The sequence below is a fragment of the Catharus ustulatus genome, chromosome 8 (genome assembly GCF_009819885.2).
Source record: "Catharus ustulatus isolate bCatUst1 chromosome 8, bCatUst1.pri.v2, whole genome shotgun sequence".
Taxonomy (NCBI): Eukaryota; Metazoa; Chordata; class Aves; order Passeriformes; family Turdidae; genus Catharus; species Catharus ustulatus.
The window spans coordinates 31,269,102-31,282,957 of record NC_046228.1 but is presented as its reverse complement, the minus strand read 5'-3'; the positions used below and the strand labels follow the sequence as shown (position 1 = coordinate 31,282,957).

At 49.8% G+C, this 13,856-nt stretch overlaps 1 protein-coding gene across 2 annotated transcripts in view; it reads right to left on the bottom strand.

Moving 5' to 3' along the window:
* The window catches only part of ADAMTS14 (ADAM metallopeptidase with thrombospondin type 1 motif 14), a 31,196-nt gene that overhangs the window by 13,848 nt on the left and 3,492 nt on the right, over positions 1 to 13,856 (bottom strand). Inside the window, exons 3-6 of one of the 2 annotated variants that reach the window (XM_033065899.1) lie at positions 9,993 to 10,149; positions 9,133 to 9,329; positions 1,708 to 1,791; positions 78 to 234 (exon numbers count right to left, since the gene is read on the bottom strand). In XM_033065899.1, coding sequence (XP_032921790.1) covers positions 78 to 234; positions 1,708 to 1,791; positions 9,133 to 9,329; positions 9,993 to 10,149 — 595 coding nt within the window. The remainder of the gene's footprint in view (positions 1 to 77; positions 235 to 1,707; positions 1,792 to 9,132; positions 9,330 to 9,992; positions 10,150 to 13,856) is intronic. The other variant, XM_033065900.1, reaches the window with a different exon arrangement.

Sequence of the window (13,856 nt, the reverse complement as noted above, 5' to 3'; positions counted from 1 at the left end):
GCAGGCAGTCCTCTCACCCCTGGCTGGCTCCTTCCCCCCAGCAAACTGCACATACCTGATCGAGACAAATACAGTACCTTGCATACCTGCGGGCCCAAAATCTTGCCTGGTGAGGAAGACGGCGTGGTCGTGGTACTCGGCGTGCGCGGGGTCGGCGCGCTGCTGCGAGTGCGCCCAGCGGCACACCTGCTCCAGGCTGCGCGACGGATTGCCCCGCTCGATCAGGCTCACCGACTGCGGGGACAGCGCAAAACCCACTGCTGGCAGCGTGACACGCAAAAGGCACACCACGCTTCAGAAGGCTAGCATCTATTTATAACAACAGGGCACTGTCTTTTATACCCTCTACACAATTTACACTTTCTTCATCGGCCACAATTAGTCAACACAACAATCATTGGCGGAAAGCTCTCCACCCCTATTCTTCCCAGAATCTTTTCTGCAGCTGTGGGGTTTTTTTTTTCCTAGTTATCTTCTTCTTCTCCTTCTTCTCTTCTTGGTCTCCATGCCAACAGCCTTGGTCACGTTTCAAAACAAACCTCACTTATTAACCCTCTCTAGCCCACAGACCAGCTGTGGGTCCTACTATACAGGTGTCGCCCTCTCCCTGGAAGGCAGAGAGGTTTTATCCCAAGTGGGAGACAAGAAGTTGCAGGAGGACTGGCTCAGGAACAGTGCTGAGATTGCTCCTGGATTCAAACATCTGCTCCTTATTTTCTACATTGTCCCCTGAACCTGAGAAGTGCCACAGCTGGACAAAGCAGCTGCTTCCAGAGCTGGCTTTGGGGAGGATAAATCATCCCTAACAAGCCTGGCAGCTCCCATCCCACCATATCACCACAGCTCCAAATCCCTTCCCCTCCACACATCAGCCTCCAGCCCAGAGCACAAACGTCGCTGGGAGGAAGCCAGACAGATTGTTGGCTTTCTCAGCTAGAGATGATGTTCCTGGTCCCATGGAAGCCTCCAAAAATGGGCCAGCCTCCATCCTCATCCCAGCTCCTCAGGACCATCCCTGCCATCTCCAGGATGTGTTGGGTTTCTGCCAGCCAAGCATATTTCTATAATAAGGAAGTTTTTTTCCAAGACCTAAGCGGTCTTATTTGTGGATCTCACACACACAGAGACATCACTGTGTTGAGTCATTAACACCCTTGCTAGAACACTTCCTGTGGGACAGGGGCATGCCCCAAAAAAAGTACAGAAAATCACACATTGTTTAAAAGAAAAATCTGGCTGCTGTGCTCGAACAGGCCTTAAAAAGTAAGTGCAGCCTGAGAAACCACACTTCTCAGGAAACCTTCCCACGCTTTTCCTGGCCATGCCCAAGCCAGGGCTACAGGAGAGCCAGAGAGCCACATACAGGAGATCCTGACTGTGGCTTCTCCCCACTGATGTCCAGCTCCTCTCAGTGTGGGAAGCCACCTTTATCCCCTCATCCACAGAGCTCTGAGGAAGCCTCTGTGGTTTTCCCCACATCCCAGAGCAAGGACGTAACAGCAGATCACACCCACACACCCTGAGGGCCTCCTAGGCTATCCAGGGGGCTATCCAGGCCCTCAGCTCCCAAAAACCAGCCTAAAGAGGGTTCAAACCCACCCCTGCTCAGCACAGTTGTCTTTTAGGCTCTGACAACTGCCCAGGTTTTCCCCAGTCGGGCTTACCAAAGAGCTAAATCAATATTAGAGCGTGTCCCGCTGGATTTACCTGACGATATCCCACCATGATCATCCTGACCAGCACGATGTTGATGTGAACGCCCAGCGACTCGTCGTGATAAATTTCATCCACCTGAAGAAGGGAGAGAAATCCAACAGGGAGAAAGTTAAGGCCATCCCAGCTCTCAAGCCCATCCTGTCCTCCATGCTCCCACGTTCCACACCCTTCCAGGCTTTCCAAGACCAGGTGCAAAGATCTCATCCCCCTCCTCCCACTGTGGGAAGGTGGGTTTTTTTCCCATTTTCCCACATGGAACAAACCCAAAGTCAAAAGGCCAGGCTGGAAGAAGCCAACATCTCCCCAGGAGTGGCTCAGATGGTCAATGACATCACCCATCTCCATCAAGGGCTGCGTTTCCTCCACCACACTTCTCAATGAGCCATTGCCCCTTTGGAAAATGAATCCCTCAGAGGGATGGAAATGCTCCAGACTCCAGCATCCAAAGGAAAAACGGCTTTTTGATCCAATCCTTTGCCTCTCCCCAAAGCCAGGGCTTTCCTCAGTCGCATCAGTGAGTCAAACCTGACCTATGGCTTCAGAAATCCCAGGAGAAGGCAACACAATGAAGAGAACAGGGAGGGCTCGTGAGTCAATGAGATTTGTACCATCCTCGCCTGTTAAAAATGACCTTGCAAAGGAAAGAACCGGCTATAACCTTTTCCTTCTGAGTTTCCAGGATGGATAAACAAATTCTGCTCCTAAATGCTACCAAGAGAGCAGGACATCCAGATGGGAAATGTCTCTGAGAGCTGAGCTCAGTGACATGGAAAGAGGCACGGAGTGCCACAAACCCACATGAGAGCCTGCACCTCCTGCAAAGGTGGGAACCATAGCCCAGGGAAGGAAAACACCCTGATTTTTGAGAATGGGACTTCCTTTTTTCCCAAAAAGACTCTCAAATGAACAGTTCCACAAAAAGGGGTTCAGTGCACAAGTTGAGGAGGCCAAATTAAGACCATTTTTAGTATTGACTAGAATTCATGTTTTAATTAAAATCTACTTTTTCAGCTTTGCCCAAGGGGGCACTAATTTGCTTCAGCTCTATCACAGCTTTTCAGACTAGATCAATCTGGTTATAAAGCCAGATTTATGGATCTTTTCTGTTTTTTCCTCCATTCCTGTGGGGTTTTTCAATCTTACATCAAGGGCTGGATGACAACTACCCTCTTACTGCTGCCCAAGTCAAGTCAGCCATTCTCCGGTGTTCTACAAGCCCCTCAATTTCCAGCCTGGGATTCCATTTGAAATACCCTCTCAGGCCAGTTTTAAACACAAAAACCCAGTGTTAACCTTTTCCCCATGACAACCAACACTCCCGTGGGGTGCCTCCAAGCCATGCAGAGAGGTAATGCAGATTCCGAGCCTTGAATGCAGAAAAGTCGATTATAAAAAATTAAAATCAATCAATAAACTGCCAGTCCATCCCCATTAATGCATCCCTTTGGATGCAGAAGCTGCAAGAGCCGCGGGGTATTTTATTCATCAGTGTGGAAAAACAACACAACCAAAGGCTGGTCAACCCACCCTCAGCTCATCCCTACTTTCTGTGGGTGGGATACTCCTTCACCCTCCCCCTTTTGTAAGAATAATGAGAACATGATGGATTTTTTCCGAGCCCAACCCTATTTTTTGGGGGGATGTGCACAGAAGGGTGGAAGGTCACACAGTGTTGCAGCTGCAAACATTACTCAGGCCCACAGACCCACTGAGGTATGAAGGATCCAGCTCAGCAAGGAGCTGCAACTCCCCAGGGATGTCAGGCTCAGCCCTGGGTTTTAGGATGTAGGAGGCTTTGGCATCCCAAAGAAATCCCACGTCATACGTTTGATCCCTTACAATAATATTGGTAATATGGCAGGGTGGGAAAGTGGGGAGAGAAGGGAAAATTAAAACCATGCTTGAAGAGGTGCAGAGCTGGACCTGATTTGGAGAACAAGACAGGAAACAACCATTTCCTTCATTTTCCCAAATCTTCACTCATCAGGAGCTGGAGCTTCAAACTGACAGAGGGTAGGGTTAGGTGGGATATTGGGAAGGAGCTAAGGGACAGGGCACAGGGTGCCCAGAGCAGCTGCGGCTGCCCCTGCATCCCTGGAAGTGTCCAAGGTCAGGTTTGATGGGGCTTGGAACAAACTGGGGTGGTGGAAGGTGGCCCTGCCCAGGGCAGGGGGTTGGAATGGGACAAGCTTTTGTGTCCCAACCCTTTCCATGATTTTTGGATTCTATGGTCGTCCACCAGTGCTCTGCTTCTTGCTACCTGCTCCCAAGGATCCTTCAATCCATCAAGATAAGCCACGTTCCTGCCTTAGGGACCTCTCTACAAGCCATGACCTGACTTTGCAGTGGCTGGGAGCATCAAGCAGAGCAGCACAGACCTCTCCCTTCCCAGATGCACAGGATATTTTGGCAGGATGCTCAGTAGACCTTGCCGTATTATTCCAAGACAGATTTAATTCCATAAATCTTCCTTATAAAGCAGTGCTAAATCCCACTCTCCTCCAGCTTGCAGGGACCTGGTTCTCCCTCTCTCCAGCCTCTGACATGAAGACTTAACCTAAAGCCCAGCTCCTTTTTAGTCCAGGGTTTAGGCAGGGATCTGCATCTAACCAATACCAGCCCTGCAGCAACCTTTAGGGTTAATTCAGAAAGCAGATGTGGAACCAGACTGCCCAAGGCTACAGACTTCCCTTCACAGCCAGATGTCAATAATTGATTGAGAGGGGAAAAGAATTATATCAAAACAGTTTGGCACTGGTTGCTGCAAGGGCTGCAACCCTGCAGGCCCCAGGTTTTGGGCAGAGGAGAAACATCAGCAGGGCCAGCTTTCCCCAAGTGTTCCAGTGCCTGTGGAAGTGGGGATGGAGCTCCAGGGATTGAGCATCACCTTGGAAATGGAAATTCACCTGGAGAGCAGCTTTGCAGGCTTGGTGCAACTCCCCCTGCTCTCTGCAGGTGCCATCAAGTAAGTCAGTGTCTTCAGAGAAACTTCTTCCCCCAAAAATACCTGTTCAGCAAAGGGCTCCAGTAAAGGGACCCACATCCCTGAAGCCACAGGATAAAGATCTTATCCCTCTCATCCATGCTCAGCCTGTTTCACACCATCACCTGGCAAGAAATGCTCTCCTCTTTCATTTAAAATGGAATTTTCCCACCTGTAAGCAGCCCAGCCCTTAAGGCTCGCTGTGAGTTAAGGGCCAACAAGCAGGAATGACCACCCCAAACCCTGCAGCACCAAGGAGACTGTGGCAATGCTTTACAATGAAAGGAACACTACAGGGCAGGCTGCCTCCCTAAATCCCTGCAAGCCTCTGGCCAGCCCCGAGTCTGCAGCCCCAGACGTGAGATCCCGACAGCAAAACCGCACTGGCAACGAGGTCTAGACCTCGCCGTTCTTCAGGGAAGGAAAACAAAGGGAGAGACACGAGAAGAATTTGCCAAACCAGCAGAATAGCTGACATTTCAAAACGCTGGGATCACTTACTCGGAACAGCCAAGTCATCTTTAAACTCCTTTCTTTTATTGCCCCGCTCGGTTTTTATGCCGGTGGATTCACCTTGAGCCTCTCTGCTGGGGCAGGGGGGTTTGGAAGGGAGGGGAAAGTCCCCCTTACCACATTTTTGGGCTTGCATAAAGCACAATGTCACCCCTGTGAGGGCTGACCCACATTATTTGTGGGGAGGATCAGGGGGAGGGGAGAATTGTTCTGCAGGGCAAGAATAGATTTGATCAAAGCTCTCTACAGAACAAGGCATGCTGTCCTAAAAAACAGCAACAAACAAGTAAGCCTATACAGAGGGGAGGGAAAAGTGTATGGACACATGACAGACATCAGAGGAATTTTGTTATTATCACTTAGCAAGGAAGTGGCTCACAAACCCCTCACCTAAGAAATAAAAACACACTGGTTAAAATTAAAGCTGAAGGTTTAATTTTGGTCTCCAAACCTTCTCTTCTGTGGGGTCTCAGTAGCACTCTCTGTTGCTCTGCCCTTGGGAACAATAATTTCAGCTGAAGCCAGGCATGTCCCAGCCTGGAGAGGGCTCTGACTCATGGGGTTTCCCTAGTAACCCAAAACAATGGGAAAACACCAAGTACCTTTGCATCCTTAACCAAATCATGGCAATATCCCACAAAAGCCCAGGAAACCAGCTGAGACCAGGGCCAGGTTTAACACAGCCATAGCTTGGCTTCTCCCCTCCAAGTGGAGCCATCCCCAGACTTGAAAGGATCAGGGATGAGCAGTGGGAAGTCTGGCAGAGAAAACCAAGAAGCTCGACTCCGTGAACACAGGAGACCGAAAAACAGAGCAAAGCACTGACTATTCAGAAATATTCAGAGCAAAGCAGTGAATATTTCCTCTCCTCTTCCTTTTCTGCGGTGCTGGATCCCCTCCTGGTTCCCAGCCCTCGATCTCAGCAGTCACCATGGCTGGGGGATCCTAATTTTCCTTCTGTAAGATCACAATCCCTGTCACAGTCAGAAAGCAAGAGAGGGGAATGGCTTTCCAGAGCCACCACATCACCAAATGCTCATCCCAAGAGCCCAACAGACCGGTTTTGGTCAGGTGGACACAGCAAAGCTCAGCTCAGAGCAGAGATAAACTCAGTGACTGATGGCAGAGGGGGAGTTGTGCCTTTCCCACTCACTCCAACCTGACCCCAAATTCCTGGGCAGCACCCGAGCCAGGAAGGGAAGGGTAGGCTGGGAATGCAGGCTGGGAGCTAGCAGGGAAGGCAGCCTGCCTGCAGGGAAGCTGTTAGGTGCACAAAAGGAGCAGTCATCCTCCTGTCAGCTTCCCGGGATGGACACAGCGCCCTTCTCTGAAAAGCATCCACATTTCTGGCAGTGAAATAAGGGCTGCGGCGTTTGTTTCTTTAAAAAAAAACCTTCTCCATGACAAATCATTTATCACCAAGCTTCAGCCGACACAGAGTTCCTAATAAAGGGTTTTGTGTCTTGGGAAGGGCCCCAGGACCCTACCTACAGCAGCGCTGGGAAGGGATCCGTGTCCCGCTGCTCCCTTGGCACTCAGGGGAGACCTCAGAAAAGAAAAGGAAAGTTTATCATTACTTCCAAACTCATTGCCCCTTTCCTTGGGATTGAGAGGAATGTCTTTACAAACAAGCTTATCTGCTGGTAGATAAGACTAGCACTGAGAGATAAAAGAAATAATGGGAAGGATTCCACTGATTGATGAATGGAAAAAAATATATTTGCCTTTACAAACAAACTGTAGGTTTGCCGAAAAATGAAATTGGGTATTGAAAGATGAAAGAAGCAATGGGCAAAAACTATGAATTCTATAAGAATTAAAAATTAAAAGGCAGGGTTATTAGAGGGGAATCTCAGGTATCAGGTGTTTGGGAAGTCTGTACCTCTCAAGTACCTCAGCCAATGGGGAAAGAGAGAGGGAAATAAAAAGGAGGCTGCATCCTCAAAAAATTTGAGAGACCCCAGGGGAATGCCCCATGGCCTCTCCCTATATTTGAATAAAGCAAAAGGACTCCTCTGCCTCCTTTTTTGGACACAAACCTCTGGTGTTTGTGGATTAATTTTCCTGACAGGCTATCTCTTGATAGGAGAGCTCCCAGACGGGAAACTTTCCCATTTGGCTCCCTGACGTCCTCCAGCCCAGCTCGTTAAGTCCTTTCCTCGTTAGAGGGCTGGCCAAGCCTCTCATCCTTCTTCCCTTCGCCTCCATCTAATGGGATTAATGTTCATCTGTGTGGTCCCTGCAGGCTCCTCCTCTCTCCCTCCCTCTGCCACCCAGGCCAGAAAGCAGAATTCTCTTTTTTTTTCCTGCTGAATCGGGTGTTTTAAGGCAATCCGAGCCGGTAAGGAAACGAGGCGGCGCCAAGGGGAGAGCAGGCGGACGGAGGTCACGGCAAAGCTGGAAAGAAAATGCACTAAAAACCAGAAAGAAAGAAGGGGAAGGGGGTGGGGGGAGAATATATAGAAGGAAATAATACTTGCGGGGAAGTATTTGTTGCCTGTATTATCCTGGGGTTTCCCCCCCCTCATTAAAGTCACCGTTAATTGAATGGGCAGCGGGTCCTCCCTTCTCCCAGCGCAGCATCCCGAGCATTCACTCCCTGAAAAGTCCTGCCCGCGGGGTAGAACCATGAAATGCGCCTGAAAACCGACCTTTTGATTAGAGCTGACACTCCAACTGGCCATCCCCCTCCCCCGGGATCGGAAAGGAAAAATGACATCATCTCCGACCCCCGAAACGTGGGAAGAGCCAGAGGGCAGAGCAGGGAACCCTGTGGCTTCCCCAGGCTGGAGGATTTAATACACCAAGGGGAAAATGTTCAGAGAGTGAATTTAAGTGATGCTGAGAGCATCAGACCGCAGGCATTGGGACAACACACCAGAGAATAAAACTCTGTGATGAAGGTGTTTGCTTCTTCAACATTTTCTCTATTCGGGACAGCCACTTCACTCATCTTCACCCCACCAACCCTCTAATCTCACAAATCCTCCTCTCCATTTGATAATTTCTGCCATATGGCAGAAATAATGCCCAAACCAACAACCAAGCATCTTTACAACTTGGCCATTCCAGAGCTGGTTGAGCCTTTTGAACATTTTCCACCACTGTGTAAAATCACACTTAAAGAAAAATTAATAAATAGATGTGAGGATAAAGCATGGAAAACAAAACTGGGAGAGAGAAAGAGATCTGTGAACACAGACCATATTTCCAGTGCTGGAGGAGCAAACCTCCCTCAAGATGACTGGAGGAATAAATATTGATCCTTCCACATCTCTCAGGACTCGGGGAATACGGATGTTTTTATCTTAACAAGGAATGAAAAGGGGTATAGGAAACAGGCTGCCCCGTGCCTCTGAACAAGGAGAGGTGCAGGAACTGTAAAGCTGCTCAAAACTCCTTTTCAATCATATCCTGAATGGTTATCCAGGTGCACAGGTTTCCAAAAAGCTTCTGAAAAGCTCTGAAAATATTTCCTCTACCAACAAATAGTATTCAGAATAAATCACAAACATCATCATTGCAAAGCAAATTACAAATATCATCATTACTAACTAGGCAAGCCACGACCACTCTCCTTTCTAGCATTTGCTGAGACTTCAGTGACGAAGAGGAAATGGTCTCAGCCAGGGGAAACTTTTGGACTCAGGTGACAGACAGTGACAGCACCACCAGTGCCAGACCCTGCCATTGGCAAGGGGAAGGTGATGGACATGAACATCAAAGGGCTCTGCTTTCCATCCCTCCAATTCCCACAGCTATTAAATGCCAGAGCCGGCTGTGTGAAGGCACAGCCCTTCCTGCAGCCCCGCTCCCCCTCCCAAACCCATTTCTTTTCCCAGGATAACAGATTTGCAGCATCAGAAGAGCACTAAACCCCGGGAAGGGCGGGACCCACACCCCCCACAGCCGAGTCTTACTATGTTCATGAGGGTGAGGACGTAGTTCTGGACGTGCTCCTTGCCATGGAAGCGCACGACGGAGTCATCCACGGCCAGCAGCACCTCGATGTTGTAGTCGTCCTTCCTGGCGTGGCGCCGCTTGCGCTCCGCGTCCCCCAGCCGCTCCGCCATCAGCTCCAGGGAATTCGGGAGCTCGCCCACCTGCACCCCGGGCACTGGGCGGGAAAAGAAAGAGCCTTTGAGGTGACCTCACACCACGGGGACACTCCACAAAAGTAGAAATTCAGTAGGGAAAATAGGTAAGGGATTTAACTCTAACAGAATATTGAGGTCCGGCTGGTTGCTGGTGCAGTTCACTCTGTGGTGGGGAAATGGCTCTGAATTGTGAGGACCAATCCAAATGATTGGACTCGAGAACCTTAAGGGTTTTTTCCATACTAAACGATCCTATGATCTGTTAAAAAGTCAAATCAAGGTCACATTTCATGGAATCATGACACAATGGTTTGGGTTGGAAGGATCTGAGAGCTCACCCCCTGCTATGGGCAGGGACATCTTCAACTATCCCAGGTTGTTCGAAGCCCCGTCCAACCTGGCCTTGGACACTTCCAGGGATGGAGCAGCTACAGCTTCTCTGGACAACAACTTTCAGTGCCTCACCACCCTCACAACACAGAGGTGATCAAAGCAGCACCTCCAGCCCAGAATTTCCTATCCTTCTCCTTGACTTTAGCACTTAAACTGAACCTAAAGCCAGTTAAACTGAGCCTAAAGCCACAGGGTGAGACGTACACATGCTCATGGAAGGTGAAACCCTCTCCCCACGTGGAATATTTACGGCCAGTTGCTGGGAAACACTGGATTCCAGCAGCCCCTACCTTGGGGATGGAGGTCGTGGCGCGGCTCAGCGCCATCCTGCCGGATGGCCGAGCGCCGATAGACCACGTGGGCCCTGCCGTGCTCCTCCGTGTCCTGCTGGCCCCTCTCCAGGGGCTCGATGAAGAACTCGTTGCTGTCTGTCCGAATCAGGCCAGCCTGGACTCCATGAAGAAATAAGGAAAAGAGGGGGGAAAAATGGTGTGGTTTTATGTAAGTGTAGGGGGACATGCATACTCAATATACTCGTTAAAGACTGATGCAGAGCACACACAAAGGGAAAAGGCATCCTAAAATTATCTTGTCTTGATCCTACTCCATGACACTGGGATGGTTCTAATACCATGCTCATCTATGACAACCCTCAATTTCTCCTGTAGATGAGGAAAAAAGGTAAAAAAAGGAAGGAGAAACCAACCAACAAAAAAACCACACAACCTGGCTGTAATTCAAGTTGTGTCTTTATATGGCTGCAAAACTCTGTTCTGTCTCATCCATGAGTTGTACTGGACCCTGAACTCAGGGATACAAGGCTGAAGGGGCTCACAAGACACTCCTGAGCCTCCCTGAACCCTCCTCATTCCATTACCATGGTGCCATTAGTATATCTGCCATTTCACTGACACCACAAGCTGCAACAAGAAGAAGGAAAGACAAACCATTGTCTCTGCCCCATGAAGTACTTGGGAATTAACACAGGGGAATCCCACTGGAGCAGAAGTTGGAAAGCATTACAACTCCACCTCCCAAACACAGGGAAGATGAATGACAGGGCAAACATGGCTGGAAATGTTGTCCTGGCTACCGACCTGTTCCTAATTAACACCAAGCTCCCATCAAATCCCCCTTACATCAGCCTGAGCGCTCACACCCCGCAGCGCTGGCCGGCTCAGACCTCGGGCAAGGAAAAGGATCACCAGGATTTGGCTTCTATCCCACGGGCAGCCCCCCCCAGCTCAGCATTTTTCCCAGCTCCCTCCATGGCGCACGCGTGCGTTCCTTCCTCCAGCGCTGCCCGCTGCTGAAGAGCTGCCTGGAAAGCGCCAGCAGAACCCATGGATCTGCTCTTGGAGCAAAGCCTTAGCAGCATGGACCTACTGGAGTCTCATAAGGCTGTTGGGATGGTTCTCATCAAATAAAATGTAAAAGTATAATATATACAGAGAGGTATTTTGGACAGAGGCTGGGGCTCCTCCAAACCCGCCAGGCTCTTTGGGTCCCCTTCGTGTTCACATCCCTTTGGATCCATCAGGCAATGGCCAACCCGCCTCTGTTGGATTCCATCAAATTTCCTGCTCCACTTGGGTTTTATTAACTGCTTAACTGAGTTGTAAAGCAGGGTTTTGGTTTTGGTTTGGTTTTGTTTTACGTCCTTCCTGAGGAATCCAAGTCCCTGCCTGACACATATATCTTGGGTTCTTCCCACAGGAGATATCCAGGCCAAACCAGGGCAGCAGGGATTGTGTCCCACCCTCAGCCAAAGAGATGAAGAGCACAGTCACGTTTAACCTGGCAGGGTGGTGGTGATGAGGCAGAGAACAAGCCAGGGAGTCAAACCACCAGTCAGGCTCAGTGATGGCTGGGCAAGGCCATGATGATGGGACAGGGCACGGAATCACTGAATCCTTTTGGAAAAGCTCTCCAAGATCATCAGGTCCAACCATTGACCCAGCACTGCCAAGGCCACCACTAAACCACATCCCCAAGTGCCACATTTATACATTTTTTCAGTCCCACCAGGGATGGGGAATACAAGCCTGACAGGACCTGAAACACCTTCCATGAAGAAATTCCTCTAATTTCCAGTTCCAAAACCTTGCTGTTTATTACACAATAAAAGAAGAAGCTGAATCAGCCCGTGCCCCAGGAGGAGCCCTTCTGGGACACCACTACCCCCTCCCAGCCCTGCCATGGGGTGTTTCATTCGGGACCAGGCACCCCAAAGCCGGTTTATGGGTTTAGGGCCAAAGCCGGGACTTGCTGAGTCAGGCGGCCGGAGGAAAGCCGTGCCGCCGCGCCGGGGCAAGGCTGGATTAAAATGTGAAAGAGCCTGGTCCCAAGCCACAGCCCACTTGGGTTTGAGCTGCTCTACAGCTCGTGACTAATTATATCAAGCTCAAGGAATAAAGCAGCCCAGACTTTCTCCCAAAGGCGGGATGCAACGCGCCGCCAGCCCCAGGGATGACCAACGGGAAAGGGGATAGATAACGCGGGAGTTTTTGTGTCCAGCTGATCAGAGCAGCCTAAGAAATGAAACAGAAGCTGCAGCAGTCACCCTGGCATTCACAAAAATAAATGCAAAAACCGAAACAACCCAAAAAAACCATTGCAAGAGGCATGCACCAACCTGCTCGCTCGCAAAGAGGAGCAGCTCAGGTTGTATTTCAGCATTTTGGAAGGGTTGTAACAGCAGAAAGGCAGCAGAAAAGATCAGATGCCACCCAAAAAGTCACACTCGGCTTTCCTTGGGCTTTTTCCAAGAGTTCAATCCATTCCTCAGTGATCAATTAGCCATGTGCTTCCCACCCTTGATTTTAATTTGGTTTAATAATACCAAATCAAATTAAATAATTTGGTGGGACTATTATCACTGCTTTTTCTAACATGAGAGATGCTGTCTGTAGCTCTCAGGGAAGGTATTCCTAAACTAGAAAATGGGCCTGTAAAGACAATTCTACTGGAAAGAAGGAAATCATGTACCAAACTCACTCACAGAGTGTGAAACCTCTTCTCCAGCTCTTCTGTGCCTGCCCAGGCTGAGGGAGAGATGAACTCCAGCTCCACTAAGGGGGACCCCCCTAGACCCTGAGTAAGAAACTCTTCCTCCACTGCTGGGTGAAACGCTCCAACTCCCACAGGAATTCAGGAAATTCTGACACTGAACACAGCTGAGATGTGGAAAAATTAATAAAGCTGCTGCACTCGGCCAGGGAAGCTAACAGGAGGGGGGAATCCAGCTGCGTGCATAATATGTATTTTTCCTATAAGATTCACACATAATTTGGACAAGAAGTCCTAGAAAACCGGGCAGTGTGAACACAGACACCACGGATAACAGCGCTCCCCTTCCATCCAGAGGGCATCAGGCACGGTCCAGAGCTGCTCCATCACTGTTTTCACACCTCACTGCAGCACAGGCTTTGCAGCCCATCAAACACTTTGCCTTCCTTGACTCCTTTTCCCTGCTCTTCTTGCTGAGGTGGGAGGTTTTTGGGGTGGCTACAGGCCAGGCTTTGCCAGGTGACTCAAGTCAGGCTTCAAATGTAGCTCCTGGTGGAGTGAGGACATGGAGACACACTCAGCACTAATTAATTCATTGGGTTTTCAGCCCAAACAGGGCTTGGTTTGCCTCTCACTGCCAAAACTTGGGATTATCACCCAGGAGAAAAGCCCTCATAGCCATGTAACATCCACACCAGCTGAGGCCAGTGGTATCTACGTGTCCAAAGGGACATCTCACACCCTTTTTCCCCCCAGAATTAACCCGACAGCTCAGGAACCACAAGAAAAATACTGGAAGACCAAGTCACGCTATTTTCAGTGGGGCATCCTTTTAGGGGGCTATTCCTCCCTCTGTTCCCTATTAATTACTGTTTCTGAGGGCTTTTGTGCTCTGTTTATCTGCTGCCACCCATCTGAAGCAAGCCAGGGCCACGGGCATGGAAAACGCTGGCTCTACAGTTTGCAGCGGTAGGGCAAATCACCCCAGGGAAAAGCCAGGCACACAAACATGGTGTCTGTGGGTGTTAATCCTTCACCCATCCCTACAACCAGCAGAGCAGGAAGGAAGCAAGGTCGACCACACGCTGCTAAAAGCCGCCGGGGGAAAATCTGGGATGCCTCCACTGCAGCGAGACGTGTCCGCC